The sequence below is a fragment of the Amblyomma mixtum genome, chromosome 8, assembly GCF_055824585.1.
Source record: "Amblyomma mixtum isolate Tamu chromosome 8, ASM5582458v1, whole genome shotgun sequence".
Lineage (NCBI taxonomy): Eukaryota > Metazoa > Arthropoda > Arachnida > Ixodida > Ixodidae > Amblyomma > Amblyomma mixtum.
The window spans coordinates 14,825,015-14,844,970 of record NC_143019.1 but is presented as its reverse complement, the minus strand read 5'-3'; the positions used below and the strand labels follow the sequence as shown (position 1 = coordinate 14,844,970).

General features: G+C 45.5%; 1 protein-coding gene and 1 pseudogene across 3 annotated transcripts in view; one reads left to right on the top strand and one right to left on the bottom strand.

Moving 5' to 3' along the window:
• The first annotated feature begins 1,226 nt into the window (after positions 1-1,226).
• Positions 1,227-13,428, top strand: LOC149331440 (uncharacterized; annotated as a pseudogene).
• Positions 13,429-14,310: 882 nt separating this feature from the next.
• Positions 14,311-19,956, bottom strand: part of Trim9 (E3 ubiquitin-protein ligase Trim9) — a 253,305-nt gene continuing 247,659 nt past the window's right edge. For all 3 annotated transcript variants that reach the window (XM_089556573.1, XM_089556571.1, XM_089556572.1), the window contains 2 exons: positions 19,723-19,947; positions 14,311-19,028 (listed from right to left, as the gene is read on the bottom strand). In XM_089556573.1, the coding sequence (XP_089412699.1) occupies positions 18,631-19,028; positions 19,723-19,947 (623 nt within the window). In that variant the 3' untranslated portion in view covers positions 14,311-18,630. The remainder of the gene's footprint in view (positions 19,029-19,722; positions 19,948-19,956) is intronic.

Below are 19,956 nucleotides of genomic sequence, written 5' to 3'. Positions count from 1 at the left end.
TTCTTGACGAGTCGTGTCATATGAGATGGGGCCCCTTAAACGACCATCCCCCGCAGAGGAGCTGAATGAAACGTCGATATCTATCCGAAGCCGCCTGACAACGGCGCCCTCGAAACAACAGCGTCTACGGCAAATGCGGGAAGCCGTCCGGCAACGGAACGCCCGCGAAAACGCCACATTGAGGATATGGACGAATATAAATAGGGTTTGGACCGTCCTGTCTCAACAGAAAAAAAAATTGATAAAAGTACGCCGAATTCATTTTTCAAAATTCGATTCTAACCGGAGGTCAGCATTCCTGACATACTGACATAGGTCAGCAAAAAAATAAATAAAAAGAAACGGCAATACATCCATACAAAATAATATTCGCCGAAAGATACCGAAAACTGTATTCTGAGAAACACGAATTTTCAGAAAATAAAAACTTAGAAATACAATCCCTTAGATATAATTCATTAATTCCGTCAACTAATTCCGTCGTTGTGTTCATATAATTGCGTCGTATCACGATGCATGCTCTCACACTTCATAGACAACCACAACATTTCTGAAATTTTTTATTTAGAGCAGCCAGCTGCAACCTGATGAAATTTATAATTAACCTCCTGATTACATGTACACTGGCTTTCCAGTCACGCTTTATTACTCGACTGTTCCTCTGTAGCACCGTATGCCTTAGATAGCTTGAAGTTCTTGAATAGTCATCGAATTGCTTTTTTTTTGCGTTCAGTATATTTCCCTACAAATTCTAGTCTAAGCCACAAAAATTATACGAATACTCCGCTCCTTAACGTAAGAAGTTGGACTAGTTGGTACGTATTCATGGTTAACGAGAGCAAAAAAGATGAAGACGACAAACACGACACAAGCGCTTGTGTCGTGTTGTCGATAAAGCCCCTATTGAGGGGCTTTAGTTGTCTTTTTCTCTTCGTCTTTTTACGCTCGTTAACCATGAATACGTACTCCAATCCTTGTACATGGGCGCGTTTGTCCCCGGGCCAATCCCTCGCCGTGGGTATGTGCCGTTAAGACTGATCGCCATTAAGGTCGTCATCATCATCATCACCGTTGTCGAAGTGAGGCAACACTCGGTCCATTATCGCGTGCTTGGCGGCTTTACTGGCACGAGCATTTGAAAGAGGAAGAAGTTTGCATAAACCTCGACGCCGCGGACAAAGGCGCTACCAGCAGCGAGCAAAGAGAGGATATTCCTGAGGTTCCCTATGAAGCTGCAACTACCCGAAGACCCTCCGGAGGAATTCGGGCACGCTCCAGCACCGGCCGCGCGCGAAAGGCCAGGTATCCCGACAGTAAGTCGTGGAAGGAAAGGGCCAAGGCGCGCCGCCCCGACAGCATGGTCCTGACGCTGGTGTCCAACTCACCGCCCGGACCGCCGCCCATCCTCGAAGGGGAGCAGGTGCGCAACCTGCCCAGGCCGCAGGCTTACCCGGTCCCAGGTGAGCCAGGGCGGATGACGTGACCCTTGTGACGTCACAGCGACTTCGTATACAGGGTGTTTCACCTAAGACTTTACACAATTTTATAAAAATAGGCTTTTTGGGGTAAAAATATGGATTTCGCGGCATAGTATTACCAGTGTTGGCGGTCACCAGAAAACCGGTGAATCGTTGTAACCAATTTTTAATAATTAACTTTTAACTATTAGAGTTAGGCGTTTAGTTGCAATTAGATATTTGTAGTCGGCCGTTAGTAATAGCCATATCAGTTTTTAGAATTTCGAAAACGCAATTATCCTTGCGCTGAGGCTGGGACAAAATTTGGCTGCATCGTGCGAAAAAATGCATGCGCTATCGAAAGCATGCAGGAAAAGCAACCCCTCCAGTGCGCGTAACTAGTCGAAAAAGCCAAATTTTGTCCCAGCCACAGCGCAAGGATAATCGCGTTTTCGAAATTATAAAAACTGATATGGCTATTACTACGACCGGCTACAAATATCTAATTGCAACTAGGCGCCTAACTTAAATCTTTAAAAAGCTAATTATTAAAAATTAGTTAACCAGCTTACTACTAATACGATTCACCGGTTTTCTGGTGTCCGCCAACACTGATAATACTATGCCACAAAAGCCATATTTTACTCCAAAAAGCCTATTTATGAAAATTTTTGAAAGTGTTCGCTGAAACACCCGGTATATGGAGAGAGCCATACGGGTGTCCAGGAGCACGGCGAAAAGCTACGCGCTTATCTGAATCTGCTTATCACCTTCTAGTAAAATGGGCTAGATTGTGAATAACTTTGCGCTGCGTAAATGATCGTGCAGGGGAGCATTTGCGGGCGTTAAGGGATGGAAGCACAAATTAGGCAGAATATTGTGCGAACTGCACAACGTGTGAGCCGCGGCTGAATGTGATAAGGATCCTGGGCAGAGGTCGCGATAAAACGGCACGTGAACTGTTAGATGCTTTTCACATTAGGAAGAAGGGAGCACGGCGATACGTGTTAGCGATACGTCTGTCAAGCTCTGGAAGCGGAAATCAAGTTTCTCGAACGGTTTTTGCGACTTTTTTTTTTCCAAGGCTTGTCATTGTTTGTTATGGTTCCTTATATATTTGCTGGCCTGGCTGCAGACGGCAAGACGGTGATGAAGCCTTTGATGTGCAATAATAAAACACTCAAACCAAGTGAACGTCTCATATGCTGAACCGAGTTTTCGCTCGTATAACTAGCTTCAAGCTACGATCAAACCCCAGCCATTTTTTAAAGCTTTGTTTGTAGAAAAGGGGAAGGCGTCGGTACGATGTGCCAATAGGAAGTTCCTCGACCCCCACCCCTGCCTTTTTGAAGTCCTTCCATGGGTACGAATGAGTGGGGTGTGACGACGGTGCTCTGAATAAGCTGTAGGAAGATGTTATACGAGTGTTGTGTGGTTTTACGTATAGCGTCGATACTCAAGTTATTTTCTGTTATTGTTTCAGGTCAATTCAAGCGGGTGTAAGTACAAAGGCACGCCTTTTTTGTTGTTGTTGTAACAATCGGTAGCAAACGCGAACATCTATAGTAGTATCGCCTGTGCGCTGATTCTTGTACTGCTAAAATACGACTCTTTGAAGGCTCACCCCGAAAAATTTGGAAATAGGAAATGTTTCTTGAGTATATACACAGCCGATAAAAGTTAGATTTTAAAGAGGCCCTGCAACACTGTTCTATGAAGTTACAGTATGCATGCATATGGAATGTTAAAGGACGCCGCGTTACGAATATCCTCCATGAGTTCTGTATGCGTGTGGTAGAAGCGGAATTATCTGCAGCCACAATATAAATATCAGCGTGTTCGTGCCTTTCTTCCTTCTCTCATCACTTTTTGCACTCTCAAAAGTCGGCGCTCTTGCGCTGGCTCCACCGCCGGGCTGTGGCTTGGCTGCCGTCGTGAACGGGAAATTCCTGGGGGGGGGGGGGGGGGGGGGGGAGTTTCCTACACGCGCCATATTGGCCTCAGCCACGGTACACCTGCGTGGCGTGTGAAAGAATCTGACCAATAGCCGCTTCTAAACATAAACACGTACGCTCGTGACTCGGAGAAGGGCGCGACTTTGAAAAGTCTCCAGAAACGGCTAGCAAACTTTTGAGCGCGGTATACATGGCCGGGTTATCTTCTGCGTCTAGAAGCGAATTATTTGGAACATATGTTCAGACAACACAGTCTAACGATTGAGCGAGTTTATATACCGCGCTCAAAAGGTCTTGCGAGCTTTTAAAGCTGGAATATGCTAAATTCGAATGCACTGACCTCACAAATACCTCACGTGAACTTGAATCCGGTTGACCGGAGCAGCCCGTCACGGGATTGAAGGATGGTAGCGAAAACCACTTACCGTAGGGTTTATGGTGAGGTGACTACTTTTGGGCTATAGTGACTTGGAGTTGTCTGCGCGCTTTTGTGTGCCAGCAGCAAATGTCAGCATCATCACCCTTGTATGCACGTACAGTCTTTGCCAAAAGTAACCGAGCAGCCGCAACGTCAGCGGGAGCGGGCCGAGCGGCGGCGCTGCAGTCTCCGGCGCTGTAAAGCCCCTCGATAATTTGAAAGTAGCGTCTTTCTGTGAACTATGCCGCCGCGCCGCGCACCCTCGCCGATCCTCCTCTCTCACCTCTCCCATCGGCGCTTTTCTCAACGGTGATTCGCTCCGCGGGCGGTCTCCGGGAAAAGCGCGCGGAAAGTTCGCTCTTTTTGTGTTTTCATTTTTCGTCGGCGCCATTTTTTGGCCAGCCGCCGCTGGTACGATGCAATGCAAGCGCATTGCGCGCTTGCACTTCGCGTTATTCGCGCTCTTTTAGTGCAGTGCTACGCCGAGTTGCTGCGCATTTCAGTGCACAAGCCGGCGTGAAAAAGCCTTTGTTCTTTCCGCGATTCCGAGCGGCAAGAAAGACAGCATTAGAAGAAAAAAGCGGCTGCACAACATCGGCCGCAAGAACTTTACCCCGACGAAGACTGCCCACCTCTGCGAGCAACTGTGTATACTGAAACTGCATGCATGCGCATCGCAAAGCCAACAACGTCACTTAATTCACTGATCATTTTGCGTTGTTATGCGTGTTATTGTTGTCACTTCATGGTTCCGCTCAACGTGTTATAATAAGCAAAAGTGTTGGTATGCGTGCAGCGGTATCCGCGGTGCGGTAAATTTTTCGAACCTCTGGTAATGGTGCACATCGCAGTAATGCGGCGCATATCCCGAGCGAGATTTAACCTATATTTTTTTTTATGAATGCAACTTGTCTAACGATCTACGCTTATTTGTTGTTTTGCTGAACCGTTACGCTTCTACCAGGTGAGATTATCAATGCCACATTCTCGGAAAAGACCTCATATTGCATTCACATAAATAATTCATTTTTTAATAACTTCAGTACTTTCCATTGTTGCCTGAATGTACTCAAGTATTGTAAATATCCAATGCATGCCATTTTTGTATATTCATTGCTACAGTTTGTGATCATTTGCTTTAGTTGAGCGTGGTCGCGTAGCCTTTTGTTGAATTCATCATCCGCTCAAAAACTGTAGGCCTACATGTGAGCTGTTTCATTTCCCTAAGTATGTTTTTGTTTTCTGTGTTTTGTTTTGAGGACTGCACCCAACGGGTGACAGATGTCCACAGCTGGCTTATTCGTGTTTTTTAGGTATATTTTTGGCGTAAAACTACACGACTCATCTGTAATAAACATTGCATCTGAAAAACTGTGTGTCATATTGTGACTGTATTTATACTGACGACTTATATTAGTCAGGCACGACCCCATAACTTTCTCTTGGGTTTTGTCACGGTCGTTGCTATCAGTTTTTTTCTTTCCTAACGTAACATCTCTTTAAGCGGATTTAAAAAGGAATAGAATGTGGGCGGAAAATGCCCAAGTGTGCTAAACTTTGGGGGTGGTCTACCTAAATTTGGAAGCCAACACTGAGTTTCCCAGAGTCAAATTAGGTTGGACCCCAATGTTGTTCAAATATGGACGACGTCAAATTTATGGGTTCCGGAGAGACAAATTTTGGGGTTAGCCCACCTAATTTTGGAGTTCACCATTGAATTGGTCATATTAAAATTAGGTTTGACACCAATTTTGATGAAATTCGGACAAGGTCAAATTTCGGTGGTTGAGAGGGCCAAATTTTGGGGTGCGGACACTTTCCTTGGATGACGGAAATCGGTGCGCGGATATTTGGCTCTCGGCTTCGGCTCGACATCACCTCAAGGTCGCCGACAGCGGGAGCTGAAGTCGTTTCATGCTTAATAGAAAAAAGTTGATATTCGTTTTTAAGCCACCACGAAAATTCTCTACTACAAAATCGATTAAGCCGTTGCATGTGCACTGCGCGGTGCCAAACTCAGACTGAACCTTTATCAAACATTTTAGGACGGCCATAGAAGCAAATGCCCCAGCTTGTTCCCAGCAACCATCCCACTTCTGAAACTCCACTCGTGAACAACTTCATAAACTGGACTTCCGCGATAATTAGTTCGAAGTGAATCTACATTTAACTAAACATTGGTATGCTGAAAATATTCAGGAATGTTCAAATATATTGTAAATATTATGCTTCATATACTATGCCGTGTTGAGACAGACGGTATTGAAAAGTAAAAAAAAAGGATGTGAGATGTATGCAGCAAGTGGTTTTGTTCGTGCCGCAAGCGCTCGTAATTGGCACTTCATTGCGCGTACGAGACGCTAATTTATGTGGCTCGTGGTAGTCACGCGTGTCGCATGTCTATCTCGTGTTTTTATTCAATAACAGAGCGTGGAAAAAGCGCGAACTTAAGAGCACGCGCATGTGTCAGCCAACTGCCCGGACGGCGAGCGAGCGATGGCCAAAAAAGCGTGCCGTGTGCAGCGCGCGCAGCCGGCGAGCGAGGATATTCGAGGAGGAAAACGCCGGAGTGGAGGAGAGTGTCGCTACTTTCAAATTATCGAGGGGCTTTACGGCGCTGGCCGCTGCTCCCCGCGGCTGCGAGTGTAAACTCCGTGACGTAAGCCTGCGCTCTCGCCCTCCTTCATCGGATGATAGGGAGTAAGCAGGTAGTATGTGCCGCGAGCAATTTCGCGCCTTTGGAGTGATGTCATACCGAGCGAGGGCGCAAGCTTACGTCAGCCAGTTTACACTCGCAGCCGGGAAGCAGCTAGCGTCCAGCGCCGAAGATGGCAGTGCCGTTGCTCAGCTGCAAGCCCGCTCCGGCCGCCGGCGTGGCTTCTCGGTTACTTTTGGCAGAGACCAGTGATGCCAACTCAGGTCAACGTTTTGTCCCTAGATTGAACCCCCAAAAATCCCTAGATTGAAGAAAAATCCCTAGCCTATAATTGTTTAATTGTTAATGCGACCATTTGAGGTTTAACAAAGTCTCAGCGCCGTTCACTGTTTCGTGTATTGGTTATACATTTTGTCAGACATGAATAAAAGCGTGTTAGCCACAACTGCACTTTTTTTGTAGATTTCCTTTACATAGAGGGCCCACAGATGGCGCCAGCTTTTACAGAGCCGTGTGGTCACTGGAGAGAGCAACGACGCTCACGAGCAGACGACTCCCGTTTCACCGCACCGGCTTTTGAGCTGCTCCTTCAGCCGGCTTATCTTTACGCGCAAAGAACCTATGTAACCCTTCGAAAAATAAATGCAGTTGATACCAAGTTGAAAGAGCTGGCATTTTCTGCTAAGCCCCGTCAACACATGAAAGTATTTTATTCAGACACCATTAAGGGTTGTTTTAAAGATTGTTTTAAGAGGCACACAGAAAGATGAAAATGTTTGAATTAATGAAAGAACCCTTCTCGCCTCATAGAGAATGTTCAGAAGCGGTGAAATGGGGTATCTCACCGCACAGTTATTTATTAATCATAGTCCCAATCAAAGACCGTCAAATAGTTTTAGAGCTACTAAGGATTGACGTCCCGAGAAACTGACATAACCAAAAATGTAATCTTATTATAGTTACACAGCGATGATACAGACTTAAGATTGGTAATTACAAAATCAGTGATTTCTTACAACTTTGAATGTGTTTTTTGGTTGAACACCACGTTTAAATCAAGTGGTCTAGCATACGTGGAGAATGCGAATTGTGGCACTTTTTGGTAAAGGTAAGCGGTGAGCGTAAACGTAGCGCGTTGATCCAGGCACTACAAGTCAAAATTCAACTTCGTATTTCGTAGAGGAGCAGTCACTCGAAGCGCCGGAGTTGGCACGCACGTTAAACAGTTTGAAATTCACATGGTTTCGTTTTTGCTCCCTGTGCAGCAGTCGATAATGTCGCGTTGCAGAACTGCTTTCGCCCTCTCTCGGTTCGGCAGAATACTAAAAATAAAGGAGTAGTAATTAGCATTTTTCATAGTTTTTTCTGTTCCAAGCGCAAAATAATCAGACACACCTGCCATTCTCAAAATCCCTAGATTTCACAAAAAGACGCTAGATCCCTTAAGCAAACAAAAAACCCCTAGATCTAGGGATAAATCCCTAGGGTTGGCATCACTGGCAGAGACGGTACATACGTGCACACTTGCGTAAAGCGCTTACGTAAGGCGCGTATATGTTTTCCTGTATCTAGTAATGCCCGACTCACAAGGAGTACTGAGGCTGCTGTTTCTGCATTCACTGCTTGTGGCATATGCGGTGTTTTCGGTACTCTGAGAAGAGACGGCAATCGCTAGCTTCTTGTGTGGGACCTGTGTATTCGAGGGAGGGTGTGTTCATAAATTGCGTGCACACTTTGGCAACTAAAGTGTTGAGAGGTGAAAGCCGAGGACACTATGCCCTGACGACTTCCGGTGGATGTGACGTCACACCGTTTCCGTATAGCTATATCGATACCCAAATTATACATCTTTCGGGGATCTTATGTGTTAATTACGTTTAATTACACATTTCTCCATCTAATTTGACACAAATCCGGCATTTTGACCGACCATTGTGACAATTTTCACTATGCCGTGACGACTTCCGGTGGATGTGACGTCACACCGTTCCCGTGGCTACATCGATGTCCTCGCTATTTCAACATTTTTGCCTATAATTAATTAACTAACTTATCTACAGTCATCAAACTTGGCTTCTAGTTTCATTTTTTCCTCCTCTATCCGAAGCAACCATTGGTTTTCTTCTATCTTTTTCAATGCCCGAGCTAAACGCGTGTGACACGCTTTGTTAACGGATGACAGTATGAGCCATTAAAGGCTTTCGCCCTAATAATCATTAGGGAGGTTTAGCATAGTGCAACCCACAAAACACTACCGCGTTCCGCTTCAGCGGGGGAACAACTGCGCCTGAGCAGTGACAGATGTGCGCCCCTCGTGGCCACTTTCGCATGCCTTGACGAACTGGTTCGGGGCAGCGGATCGCGTTATGCTAACCCTCTATTGTCTTCCGTATACTGTGACGCTTTAGTGAATGATGGCATTGAAAGACTTTGCATTTAAATGAAGGTCCGGAATGTCCTCTCTTCAAGGACGACATCCCTTGTCGATGTAGTCCCCACAAGCGGTGATCCTGCATACTTGGTGTCATGGAGCAGTGGGGACGGTTACGCGCTTCGCGTCCTGCGAAGCATTCTTCACCAGTGCAGGGATTCATTGGTACTCGTCGTCAGTAACCACCCCTATTCTTCAACGTCGACTTGCAGAGACCACATAGGCGCACTGACTTTAGACCAGTTGATGCAGCATACCTTTTAATTCTGTACACACTCTTAGAAAGGATGCACCCTGGAAGAAATAAGTGGTGACCTTTTGTATTGCCCTTGTTGTGCCTAATGTAGTGGCGACTTTGTTGTGCTACCTTTCTTGTGCGTAATTAAGTGTTTGCCCTGTTAAGCTAGCCCACCCGCGATACATCAGGGGTGCGGGGAGTATTATTTTTCATTCCTTTTAATCGCCTACCCTAATTTTTTGTTGATCAAGCTGCGCTCAGCAGGGAAAATGTACAGAACGCGTGTCCTGCGCGTGTTCCCTGTTACCTGCGCTGTTTTCCGTTTATTACGCGGAGACGATATAGAGCCCTGGTGGCAAAAGAGTATCGTCGCTTGTGGGGACTGCATCGAAAAGTGATGCTCTCAGGGAAAAGCGGGCACTTCGAACTTCTATTTTTATATCTTTCATTTGCACCAATAGGAAATTGGCAGCACACAAGGCAAAGCTTATTGAACACACCCCTTGCATTTACCCCCAGCATGAACACAGCAAATTTGCACAGGCGCCTTCATTTTCGGTTTCGCGGAGCGCAGAAATTTTGACGACTCTCAACTGACGACCACAGACATCTCGACGCAGTTTACCCGCTTCGCCATCGTCCTGGCAGCGCTGCTCACCGCCGTCCTCGGATACGTGGCGTACAACTACACGCAAGGTACGTATCTAGACTAAATCTCTTCACGCATCTCAAACCGATTATATATAAGGCCAAACAGGTTCATACCGGGCCCGCTAAACCGTTATGCCTGCCAAACACGCCCTAATAGGGCCCGTGTGTACCGGTATCCCTTCAAAACGGGTCCCAGAGAGGGTATGAGCTCTGACCACAGCGGCCAGCACCAAAGATAGCGCTGCTTATCTAATTAGCTTACCACACACCTCTCCAGGTCTGTACCGCTGAAGCTGCACGCTCCGGAAAAAAACGCCCCCGGAAAAAAGGTCCCAGGAAAAAGTGTTCCCAAGTGAAAAATTACCCAAATAATTCTTCTGGAACCCACTTCACAAAAAATTGCCCTCTTTATTGGACTCTTCCTTGAATTCTAGAATAAATGTAAGCATGAATTATTTTGCTTTACCAGATCTTACCACGGTCATGCAGTCTCCATTCTGAAAATAAATACCGCAGCGTTTAAATCAATACTGGTACAAGCGCTCTGCATACCGTAAAACCACGTCTGTTAAACCGTGCACTTACCTTGCATGCGTTGGTGCAAGCGCGAAACTGCTTTCTCCAGGTGCAATGCATAGACGCTGAGCTACTACCCCCTGAATTTTACATCGGGCTTATGAGATAGTTCGATGATAGTGTACAGGACATGCGCAGTGCTTATGCCACGCTATCTTTAATCTGCAAATACGACGCCCGGCAATAAACATCCTTCCTGTCTAGTTTTCTGTTGCAAATCTTCGGAGCCTTGAGCAATAAACCAACCACAGGTGGTCGAAATTTCCTGAGCACTTCACTACGGCGTCCCTCATAGCCTGAGTCGCTTTGGGACGTTATACTCCCATAAACCACAAACCGCTGCCACACTTGCCCTGCGTTCCCCATACCGTTGTGTTTATGGGTCAGTGATTCGTTCCAACGTCAAACAACTTAAATCCGCCTCATGGGGTAAACCCCCCCCCCCCCCCCCCCCCCCCCCTCATACTGGCACCTCCCTCATGCGAGGCGGATGCTCAAATCTTGGTGGGTAACAAGACGTTTGACTACACCCATTTGGGGACATTTTTTTTCTACTTCGCAAATAGGGACGTTTTTTCTGGGGAAATTTTTTCTGGGGACGTATCTTACGAGGACGGTTTTTTTTTTTTTCGGAACCCGAGCGCTGTACGCCAGAATGGCGTCCGTCACGCCACCTGAATACCCCCCATAAGAACCCGTATTTTCCGTTTAAAGTCATACGGTTATTTTGCAACAGAGTGCAGCAAGCTGGACGGAACAGAACAGTGTTCGGTACTGCGAAGCTGCTTGTTGTCTTAAAACCTTCACAGATAAACTGCGCTGGTGGTGACGTCATTCAGTTTTCTGAACGATAAGCATAGTACTTGCACTCTTCTAGTCGACCTTACAGTTTTCTCTGACCATTAAACAGGCGAGCAACAGGCCTTCTTTGCTACGCCGGCATCTCATAGGTAGCTGGTGTAAATCGTGGGAACCTTTGTTTTAGGAATAAAGAGTGAATCTAATACCGCTCTCTCTTGTCCATCCCAGACACATTCCCCGAATTTTCCTCAGGTAAGCAAAAAATATAGCCGCGGTAATGTTCCGGAAAGCGGTGGCGATAACGCTGCCTTTTCTTTCAGTTCCATCGACAACCAATCCCGTTCCGGTGAACGCTTCCAACGTAAGTCTAGTAGCAGCGACTCCGTAATCAATCATATGCTACATATACTTTGAGCCGCGCACCAGAGCGGCATAGATGGCAGAGGAACGTACGAGCGAAAAGCAGGAGCAGTGTACGGACCTCGGATGATTGCTGGAAGCGGTGCGCTGCACGGTGCTCTCTGAAGACAGGATCTCTCAATATGAAAGGAAACACGGGAGCTCGTGGCCTCCGCGCTGCCGCCGAAAGCCGGCGCGAATGGCAGCACCAGGCGCATGCGCGGAAAGAGCAGCTGGCTGTATTTACTGCGCATGCACCTCCGCATAGTGCGGCAGCCACGCGCCGCTGTGTTCCCATTCATATTGTTCAACCCAGTACCTCCACCACCGCGAAATACAAAACAGTCACCGAGTCTTTCCTCAAAACCAATCTATTAACGTACAGTAGACGGGCGTCTTCGTGCTTCGCCTCAATCGAAATGCGTACGCGGCAGCCACACACTACCACTGAGCCACAGCGATGCGGCCTCCAAAGTGATGTGGAACGAACAGTACGCCTCCTGCACACTGTAGACACCCTGCTTGCCGAGTGCTGTCCCCTGGCTGTTCCAGACTATAATGCAAATACCATGGAGGAAAAAAGAGGCAGCGTGACGTCATGCAAGCCAAGGTCTCTTGAGCTCTCTTCCTCTCCGGAGACTCCGAACTCGGCCCCGCGTTGCTGCTTGGACTTGGCACGTGCATGGCTCAGTGGTCACGGCGCTCAGCTACTGAGCCGGTGCACCTGGGTTCGAGCCCGGTTGCAGCGGCCGCGTTTAGATGGAGGAGAAACACAAAGGCACCTGTGCCTCCTTGTCAGTGCACGAAAAAGATCCCCAGGTGGTCAAAATTATTCCGGAACTCTTGCCTACAGCACGGGCACACCTTTCTCTCTTCTTTCACTCCCTCCATCCCTTCTCTCCTGGTACTGTGCCCACTGAGAAGTGAGGCGATTACTGTGCTTTTCATTGCCTCAAAACCAGTTTCCATGGCGCCAGTCTCCGGGTGTACACCCGGCCATCCGCCCTCTTAATCAGATATCATGAGACTGTATTGTCAGCGAGAGGGAGAGAGAGTTGACCCTTCAGTGGTTGTTGTTAGTGGCTATTTATTAATAAAAATAACAATAGAAGGTTTGGTTTATTGGGGTTTAACGTCCCAAAGCGACTGAGGCTATGAGAGACGCAGTAGTGAAGGGCTCCGGAAATTTCGACCACCTGGGGTTCTTTAACGTGCACTGACATCGCACAGCACACGGGCCTCTAGAATTTCGCCTTCAAGAAATTCAGGCGCCGCGGCCGAGATCGAACCCGCGTCTTTTGGGTCAGCAGCCGAGCGCCGTAACCACTGAGCCACCGCGGCGGGGCTAACAATGGAAGGAAAAGATATTGCTAGCCATGGCGTCTGCCACTGAAACCTGAAACATATGGTTTCTGGACACTGCAGTAGATATGTTTTAACAGCAGCTGGAGAAGCACTGCTCGCATCAGTGCTATGTATAAAACAGTGATATTCCACTGAAGGATTTACCTTTTTCAAATAATTCAAGAAGTAAAATTAGTAGAAAAAGTGAATTTTCAGGGAGCTTAAAGAACCAAAAATGTCTCACTATTTCTAAATTGGCGGAGTTTTCAAGCTGCCACGGAGACAGAGGGCATGAAATAGGGATTTTTTGGTCTCACTGAGAGAATTTTCGGTTTTGGTATGGAACATTACAGTAATAAATTATGAGCCCTCTTAGTCTCACTGCATTAGTCATTACCTGCTCAATTAGGATAAAAAAAGAATGGCTCTACCACTTGTTAATCACAGACTGTCTATTACGGTTTTGTCTTTCCAGGCATCTGTTTTCCAGTTCTACCACTGAACTACTCATGCACAGCTGGGATGCCTTGAATTTCCCATATTTACATTGATACACTATATTAGTATTTAGATGTCAAAATAAATGAACATTTAAGAACGACCTGCAAAACTCGCAAGTCTCAAGTACTCAATCACAATTGATGAATGTGCAAAACATCCAACAAGCTTTAGAAGCATGGACGTTCATGGAAAAACGCAGCAATCTCAAGAACTGGGAATCCGAACGCTGCAAGCTAATGTGTTTTCAAGCTTCCAAACTGTTGGCTACAGTTGGTACACATCAGCTGCATTCAGTATGAATCTTGCACTTTAAATTCATTGTCAGCCGTCGCGCCTAAAAAATAAGTGTCCATTGAATCACCATTGATGTAAACCTAGTACGCAGAGAACACAAAAAAATGAGGCACAAACGTTTCTCTGTACTGCGCCTTTCGCTCTAAGCCATTTGAGTTTTAAGCAAAATATCGAGATGAATAAAGATTAATTGTCCCCTATTCAGCAGATGTTCTAATGAATTAAAACCAGTTCAGAGGTAAACGTACAAGAAGCAATGATATAAAGTACACATGTAAATCAAGTGGCAGATCAACCCCCCACATATGGCATAAAATCTTCCTGGGAAAGCAACGCAGACCCAATTTTTTTCATTGGACAAAGTTAAAAAGCACACTGTGCACACAGAAATGAACCAAAAATTAATGTGAGCTGGATGCCACTCATGAAGAGTTTCCCATGAAGAGCTTAATCCTAGGATAAAAGCCTGCAGCAGATATGATTCCTTTGAAAATGGCAATCTCTGCTTCAGGCTAAACGAATGCCTTGCTGTAATCATGCTTTCTCAGACATCTGGGAAATGTCTAAGGGCAAGACAACCTTTTGAAGATGCAGAGAAGGAACTTTTATTCAGTCATGAAGTGTAGCACTGCATTACATAAAAATGTCAAGGAAAACATCATAGTGACTTCTCTACTGATTATGCTACATATGCTACAGCAGCAACAAAAGAAAGAGGGAGCCTCTCTGCTATTTACAGCCAGCAAACTTTCATTCCATGGGTGCTAAAGTTTAAAAAAAGTATAATAAATGTTTACACGCTATATACCCTTCAAAGAACATACAAGCACTGGTAACGCAGATACTAAATGTATTGCAGAATAAATAAGTATACGACCACGGCGTGCAAGCAAACCCTGGCAGTGTGGGAATCCTAAACCGGCTCCGAGCCACCTCATGACGATACGCTGAGAGGGGCCGTCACTGAATCAATTGACTGCTACAATCACAGAACACACTTGACTCGAGAAAGCAGTCTCTGCTGGACCCTACAAGACTCCTTCTGCAGAGTTGCATGCAACTCTGCGCATAATAACACACTTCGGTAACCGGCTTTACCCGAATGGGCATTGGTATTCTCTTGGACGTCCCATGGACATCCTAAACATCCACAGGACGTCCAAGGAAGTTTCAGTGCCCATTGGGTATGCACAACTAGCATTTCAGAAAAAAAAATTACGCTATTGCAGCCGGTCATTGTCCTGAGCCACTTCAACTTGAACATGAGGATGCACTTTGTGGCTTTCATGAAAAAAACTGAAAAATACAAAAAAATCTGTACCTAGCTTGAAGACAGCACCAGCGAGTGGTATGCCCTAACCAAAATCGTTGTGTGATGCAGAAAAGCTGCTCAAATGGCGCAACTCAACAAAGCCATGCTGTGCTTTGCTACATGTGCAGAGACTACCTAAGATGAATATGTCTGATGAAAGTTTATGACACTGAAGCACGTACAATGAAAAAAACATATGAGAGATAACTTTTGCAGGTGTGGCAGAAGGTAGAGAACTCAGACAGCCCCCCCAAACTCGTTCGTACAGCCACACACTGCAACACAATTGTTCAATGTTTCTGTTACGGAGAAGAAATTCCATTCATACCTTACACAGACCAGAAACACACAGCAGTTAAAGGTGCACGCTTCACAAGTCGCCAAGGTCTACCTGCTAGTATGCCCCAAGATCACTACTTGTTTTATAGCTCTTTCCAATAGTAAGCCATGGGTGAAATTCAATAAAGTACAGCCATACCATGACCCGCTATTCACACTCCGTTCGCGACAAGATCAAACCACTGTTAACAAAACATGCAGTCTTGGATAATGCAATGTACATTTTCAAAACTGTTCTTGTAACACGGAACTGCCTTGGTTACATGGCTGACACATATCCACGTAAGAAAAAAAAATAGACAACGCTATTGGTGCTTAACGAAATGCAGCCGGAAGAGTTCGAACACTAAAATATTCACTGTTAGGGAGAATACAATCCTGTTCTGCATTGACTAACAAAGAGTAGTCTTAGCAGCTTGGAAGTGAAAATTAACCATCCTACTACCTTTAACCTTCCTCAAATAAAATTTGATAACTTCGCTGTTTCATTTTGAAGTGTTTCATTCACGTTTCATTAACATACAGTAGTACATGCCCATGCTACTAAAAGATCACATGACATGAAAGCTTGTCCTTAGGTTCACCAGTGAACAAGTGACAAAAAACACTTTCAGTAGTGCACTGTAGTCTTACTGGTAGGTGGTGTTTTCAGATTAAACATAACACACACACCCAGACATACCTACTGTGGAGATCATTCACTGACACTAAACTTTCTTTACATATCTGACTAGTTTCATTGGCTACATGCATTTTTTTGTCTCCAGAAGTAAATATGACAAGGGTAGAAAGAAACACATTACTACACCAGTGCTATGTAAACAAAGCAAGCTGGCTTGTCGATACAGAAATGTTCATGGCACACAATGTGCTTTTTTGAGCTCTGAATTATGTTCATGATAAAAAATAAAATAGAGTGACAGCTTTTGAGACGCAATAACTAAAACAGCCAGCATTTCACAGAAGTAGCACATGGCAAGAGACAGTGCGACAATCTTTTTTTTTTTAGGGGCAAAATAACGCCAACTATCCGCATTCCATTTACCAAGCATGTTGCCGATCATATCTCACAATGTGACCGCAATAATTCAAGAACGCTTCAAAGCAGTAAAGCTGGAAACTATTCAACCTTAACGCACACCATGTCTGTCTACCATTAGTTTGAGATGTCAGCATGTCTATCAAAACGTCACCAAAAAGTATCATTGCTTGTCTTTCACTGCCACTCACCGAGAACTTCTTCAGCAGAAAGCCAACATGGCTGTCACTGTTGCTGCATATGGCTGTGACAACACGCTGAACGTACATCAGACTTCCTCTCTTTCCACAATATAGGATACAAAGTGGTCCAACAGAAAGAAAGATGGCAGCGAAATAAATAAAACACAAGACTAAAGCCAAGATACATCTCAGGCGTCAAATAATCCTTATAAAACAGCCCTGGATGACACACAGTAGAAACCAGCACAACTGGCCTTCACCGGTATTTCTCTCAAGATATGTTGCCTGTGCATCCAGTCTGCTCCTGTAGCAAGCTGCCTGAGTGAGCTATAGTTAAAACAGTACCCGGGCATCATGAGTGTTTTTTGAAAAAAATTACGTTACACTCCCATGCACTTATGTTCCCATCATCACAGGATGGTGAAGTTTGTGATAACAGCTCAAAGACAATGCCTAAACAACCCTAGCGAGCATGCATAACACAAGAGCTTTTTTCAAGCAGCGCTTTCAGAACTGATTGTTATGACACCACGACAAATGTTGCACATAATATAACCTGTGTTCCGATTTGTTCAACCCTTTGACATATACTCTCAAAAGACAGCGTCAATATAGCTCGATGCATCGGTCATAAAATGTCACATTTCCATATCTTTAATACATAATTATGCCTAACGATGGTGATATGTGTGTTACCCTCAACAAACAGTGCCAGCGTACTGCTCAGATGATCAGTGCTGTGCGTGCCTGAAAATACAATATGAAAAAAAAAAAAGCTATGCTTGAATGGTAACCATGCCATACCAACTGACCAGCTACTGGAGCCCCGAAATAGATGAGGATTAAGCAAATGTACTCTGTCTGCCTTTACTGGCCAGCATATGATAATGTGCAATAAAAAGGGAAAATAAACCTAACTGGCAGTTTTGTAAGTAAAGCATACTCAGCCCAGCTGAATTCACCGAGCTCCTGGTGAGCGCTCCTAGACATGTGGAACTTCCAATGCTACTTAGAAAGGGTGCAGATGTGTAGGTCCCCTAAACAACATGGTAAATCTATGATGAATTAAGTAGTGATTGATATGTTCTGTAATGGGGCATGGATAAACGTTTTGAATCCCATTTTCCACCTTTAAAGCCTGTGTCACTACAATGCTAATGCCGTAATTTGCCAGGTGTCAAAACCTGTTCATGATATGTCAGTTCTCAAGTGTATAACAGAGCACCTAACAACTTTTGAAAAAATGTTGTCATCAGCGCGAAACAGTATGCATTCTTTCATTCAATGCATGACAGAAATTATGAGCTTATTTTTCCAGCATTATTACAGCACCGGAAAGCAAACACGTTCTCTTTCTCAGAGCATTCATTCTCTGAATGAAAGTAAACGCACGCTGTTCTCCTTCAGCGCAAGAATATTGCAAATGCTGCCATTTTATTTTCACTAATGTGCACATGGCATATCAACACCTGTGCGCATTACTAATGCGACAAGATATTTAATTAAACACAATGATGAGCCACCTGAACGGCTGCAGGGCCTCTTTAATGATCCAGGAAGCGTCTCTGACTTAGCCTGGACCTCTGGTCAGTATTGCAATGGCAATGCGTTCCTCTCACGACTGTAAAAGATAATTTCAGGCTACCAGGCAATCACACGAACAAAGTAGACATATAGAGATGCTTAAAAGTGATGAAATACATTCCCTGTTTGTGTATGCACCTGGCTATGTACTCGTTTCTCTGTTTTGGTCATTAACAAAGTAGTCCACAATATAGACTTCAATGAACCTGCCTATAAGCAAAGGCAAAACCGGTAATTTTTTTTTTTTTTGAAGCTGTAATGTTGCCCCTTTGTGTCAGATGCACCACCTTGGCAGCAACCCTTCTCCACTGCCATCAAACATGGCAACTTCGCACAATGTAACCAGGGCGCATCTTTGCACTGCCTTTCAAGCTGCAGCATGCTTCACCTGCCAACGCACAGGCCCTAATGGAAAATAAGGGCCCGCTTAATTCAAAGATGCTGAGACGGACTTCACACTACCGGTGGTGGCAAGCTGGGTGTACTCCTGGTGGCGGGTGGGTTGGGAAGTTCCCGCGTTTCCTCGCTGTCGTCGGCCGCGTCGTCACTGTCGTCCGACGACTGCGGTGGGTCCAGGGCTGTGTGGACAGTCAGCTGCACGTTGCGGTTGAGGCTGAACGCCGGGAAAAGTGCGGTGTTGGGTCCTTGGACAGGGGGCCCCAGGGCAATGGGTGGTCCCTGGCGCTCGTCGTTGACGTAGAAACAAAGCTGGCGCCTTTCCAGGTCAAGCAGGATGCCAATGACTGAGCCCCTTTCGACGCCACCATCCATGCGGTGCTCATGACGGTCAGCATGAAGAAACCAAGACCTCTGGTGGTCTATGTACATGCTCCAGCCCTTGTCATCCTTACCTGCAACGAGTGATTGAAAACTAACATGACTCGCATGAACTGCCATAATTACCAGACCCTAGCATGTCCCCGGACTATTCCAGTGCGCACTCTATCATGTTCGCAAAAACTGAAAATGCAAAGCGATGTTCATATCTGCCCCGTGTAATTTCTGAATGATGGCTGCACGTCTGGAAATTGGTAGGGTGCATTACATGTTGCGAAGCAATTACTGTTAACATGTTAAAAAATAGATATCTAGTATGGATGAAGCAGATGAAGTTAGCACCTGTCCTGTGTCTTTCCTCTCTTGTGTGCGTGTTGTTGTGCGCTTGAATTCGTTTCAAAATAAGATATGGATGAAGCAGCACTAAAAAACCCATCTTGTTGTACGTGGAAGAATGGCATCTAAAGAGTGAAATTTTGAATGTGAATAGAACTTTTTACATTTCTTGCAACAAGAGATTTCTATAAATCTGTTGTTTGCAAAGATCTGAGAGTGCTGATTACTGCCCAGCACGGTACAATATACAAGGCATGAACATGCCAATCTCTGCGAATCCAGAATCTCATCTTTCATCTTCAGTTTATTTTGTATCCACGAACTGCATCTGTCTTCATCAATTACAAATACTCCAAATGCAAAAAGTAATGATTCACTTTCATTCGTCTGGAAAGCATTAAAAACAGAGTGGTATGACACCCTTCTACTCACCCAGCATGATGTCCCTGGCCACGTCGGCACGTGCCACTCCAACCACGACATCGGCATTATTGTCACAGCGATCCACGGCCGCTTCCCAGTAGTGGACACCACGGGAGAAGCCCAAGGAGCCGAGGACAACACGGTGCTCATAGCTCTCACAGCGGGCTGTGGCGTTCTCGTCTGACAATACTATGTCAGGATGGCATGCCACTGGGTCCAGCGTGAACCATGCCACTGTGTTGG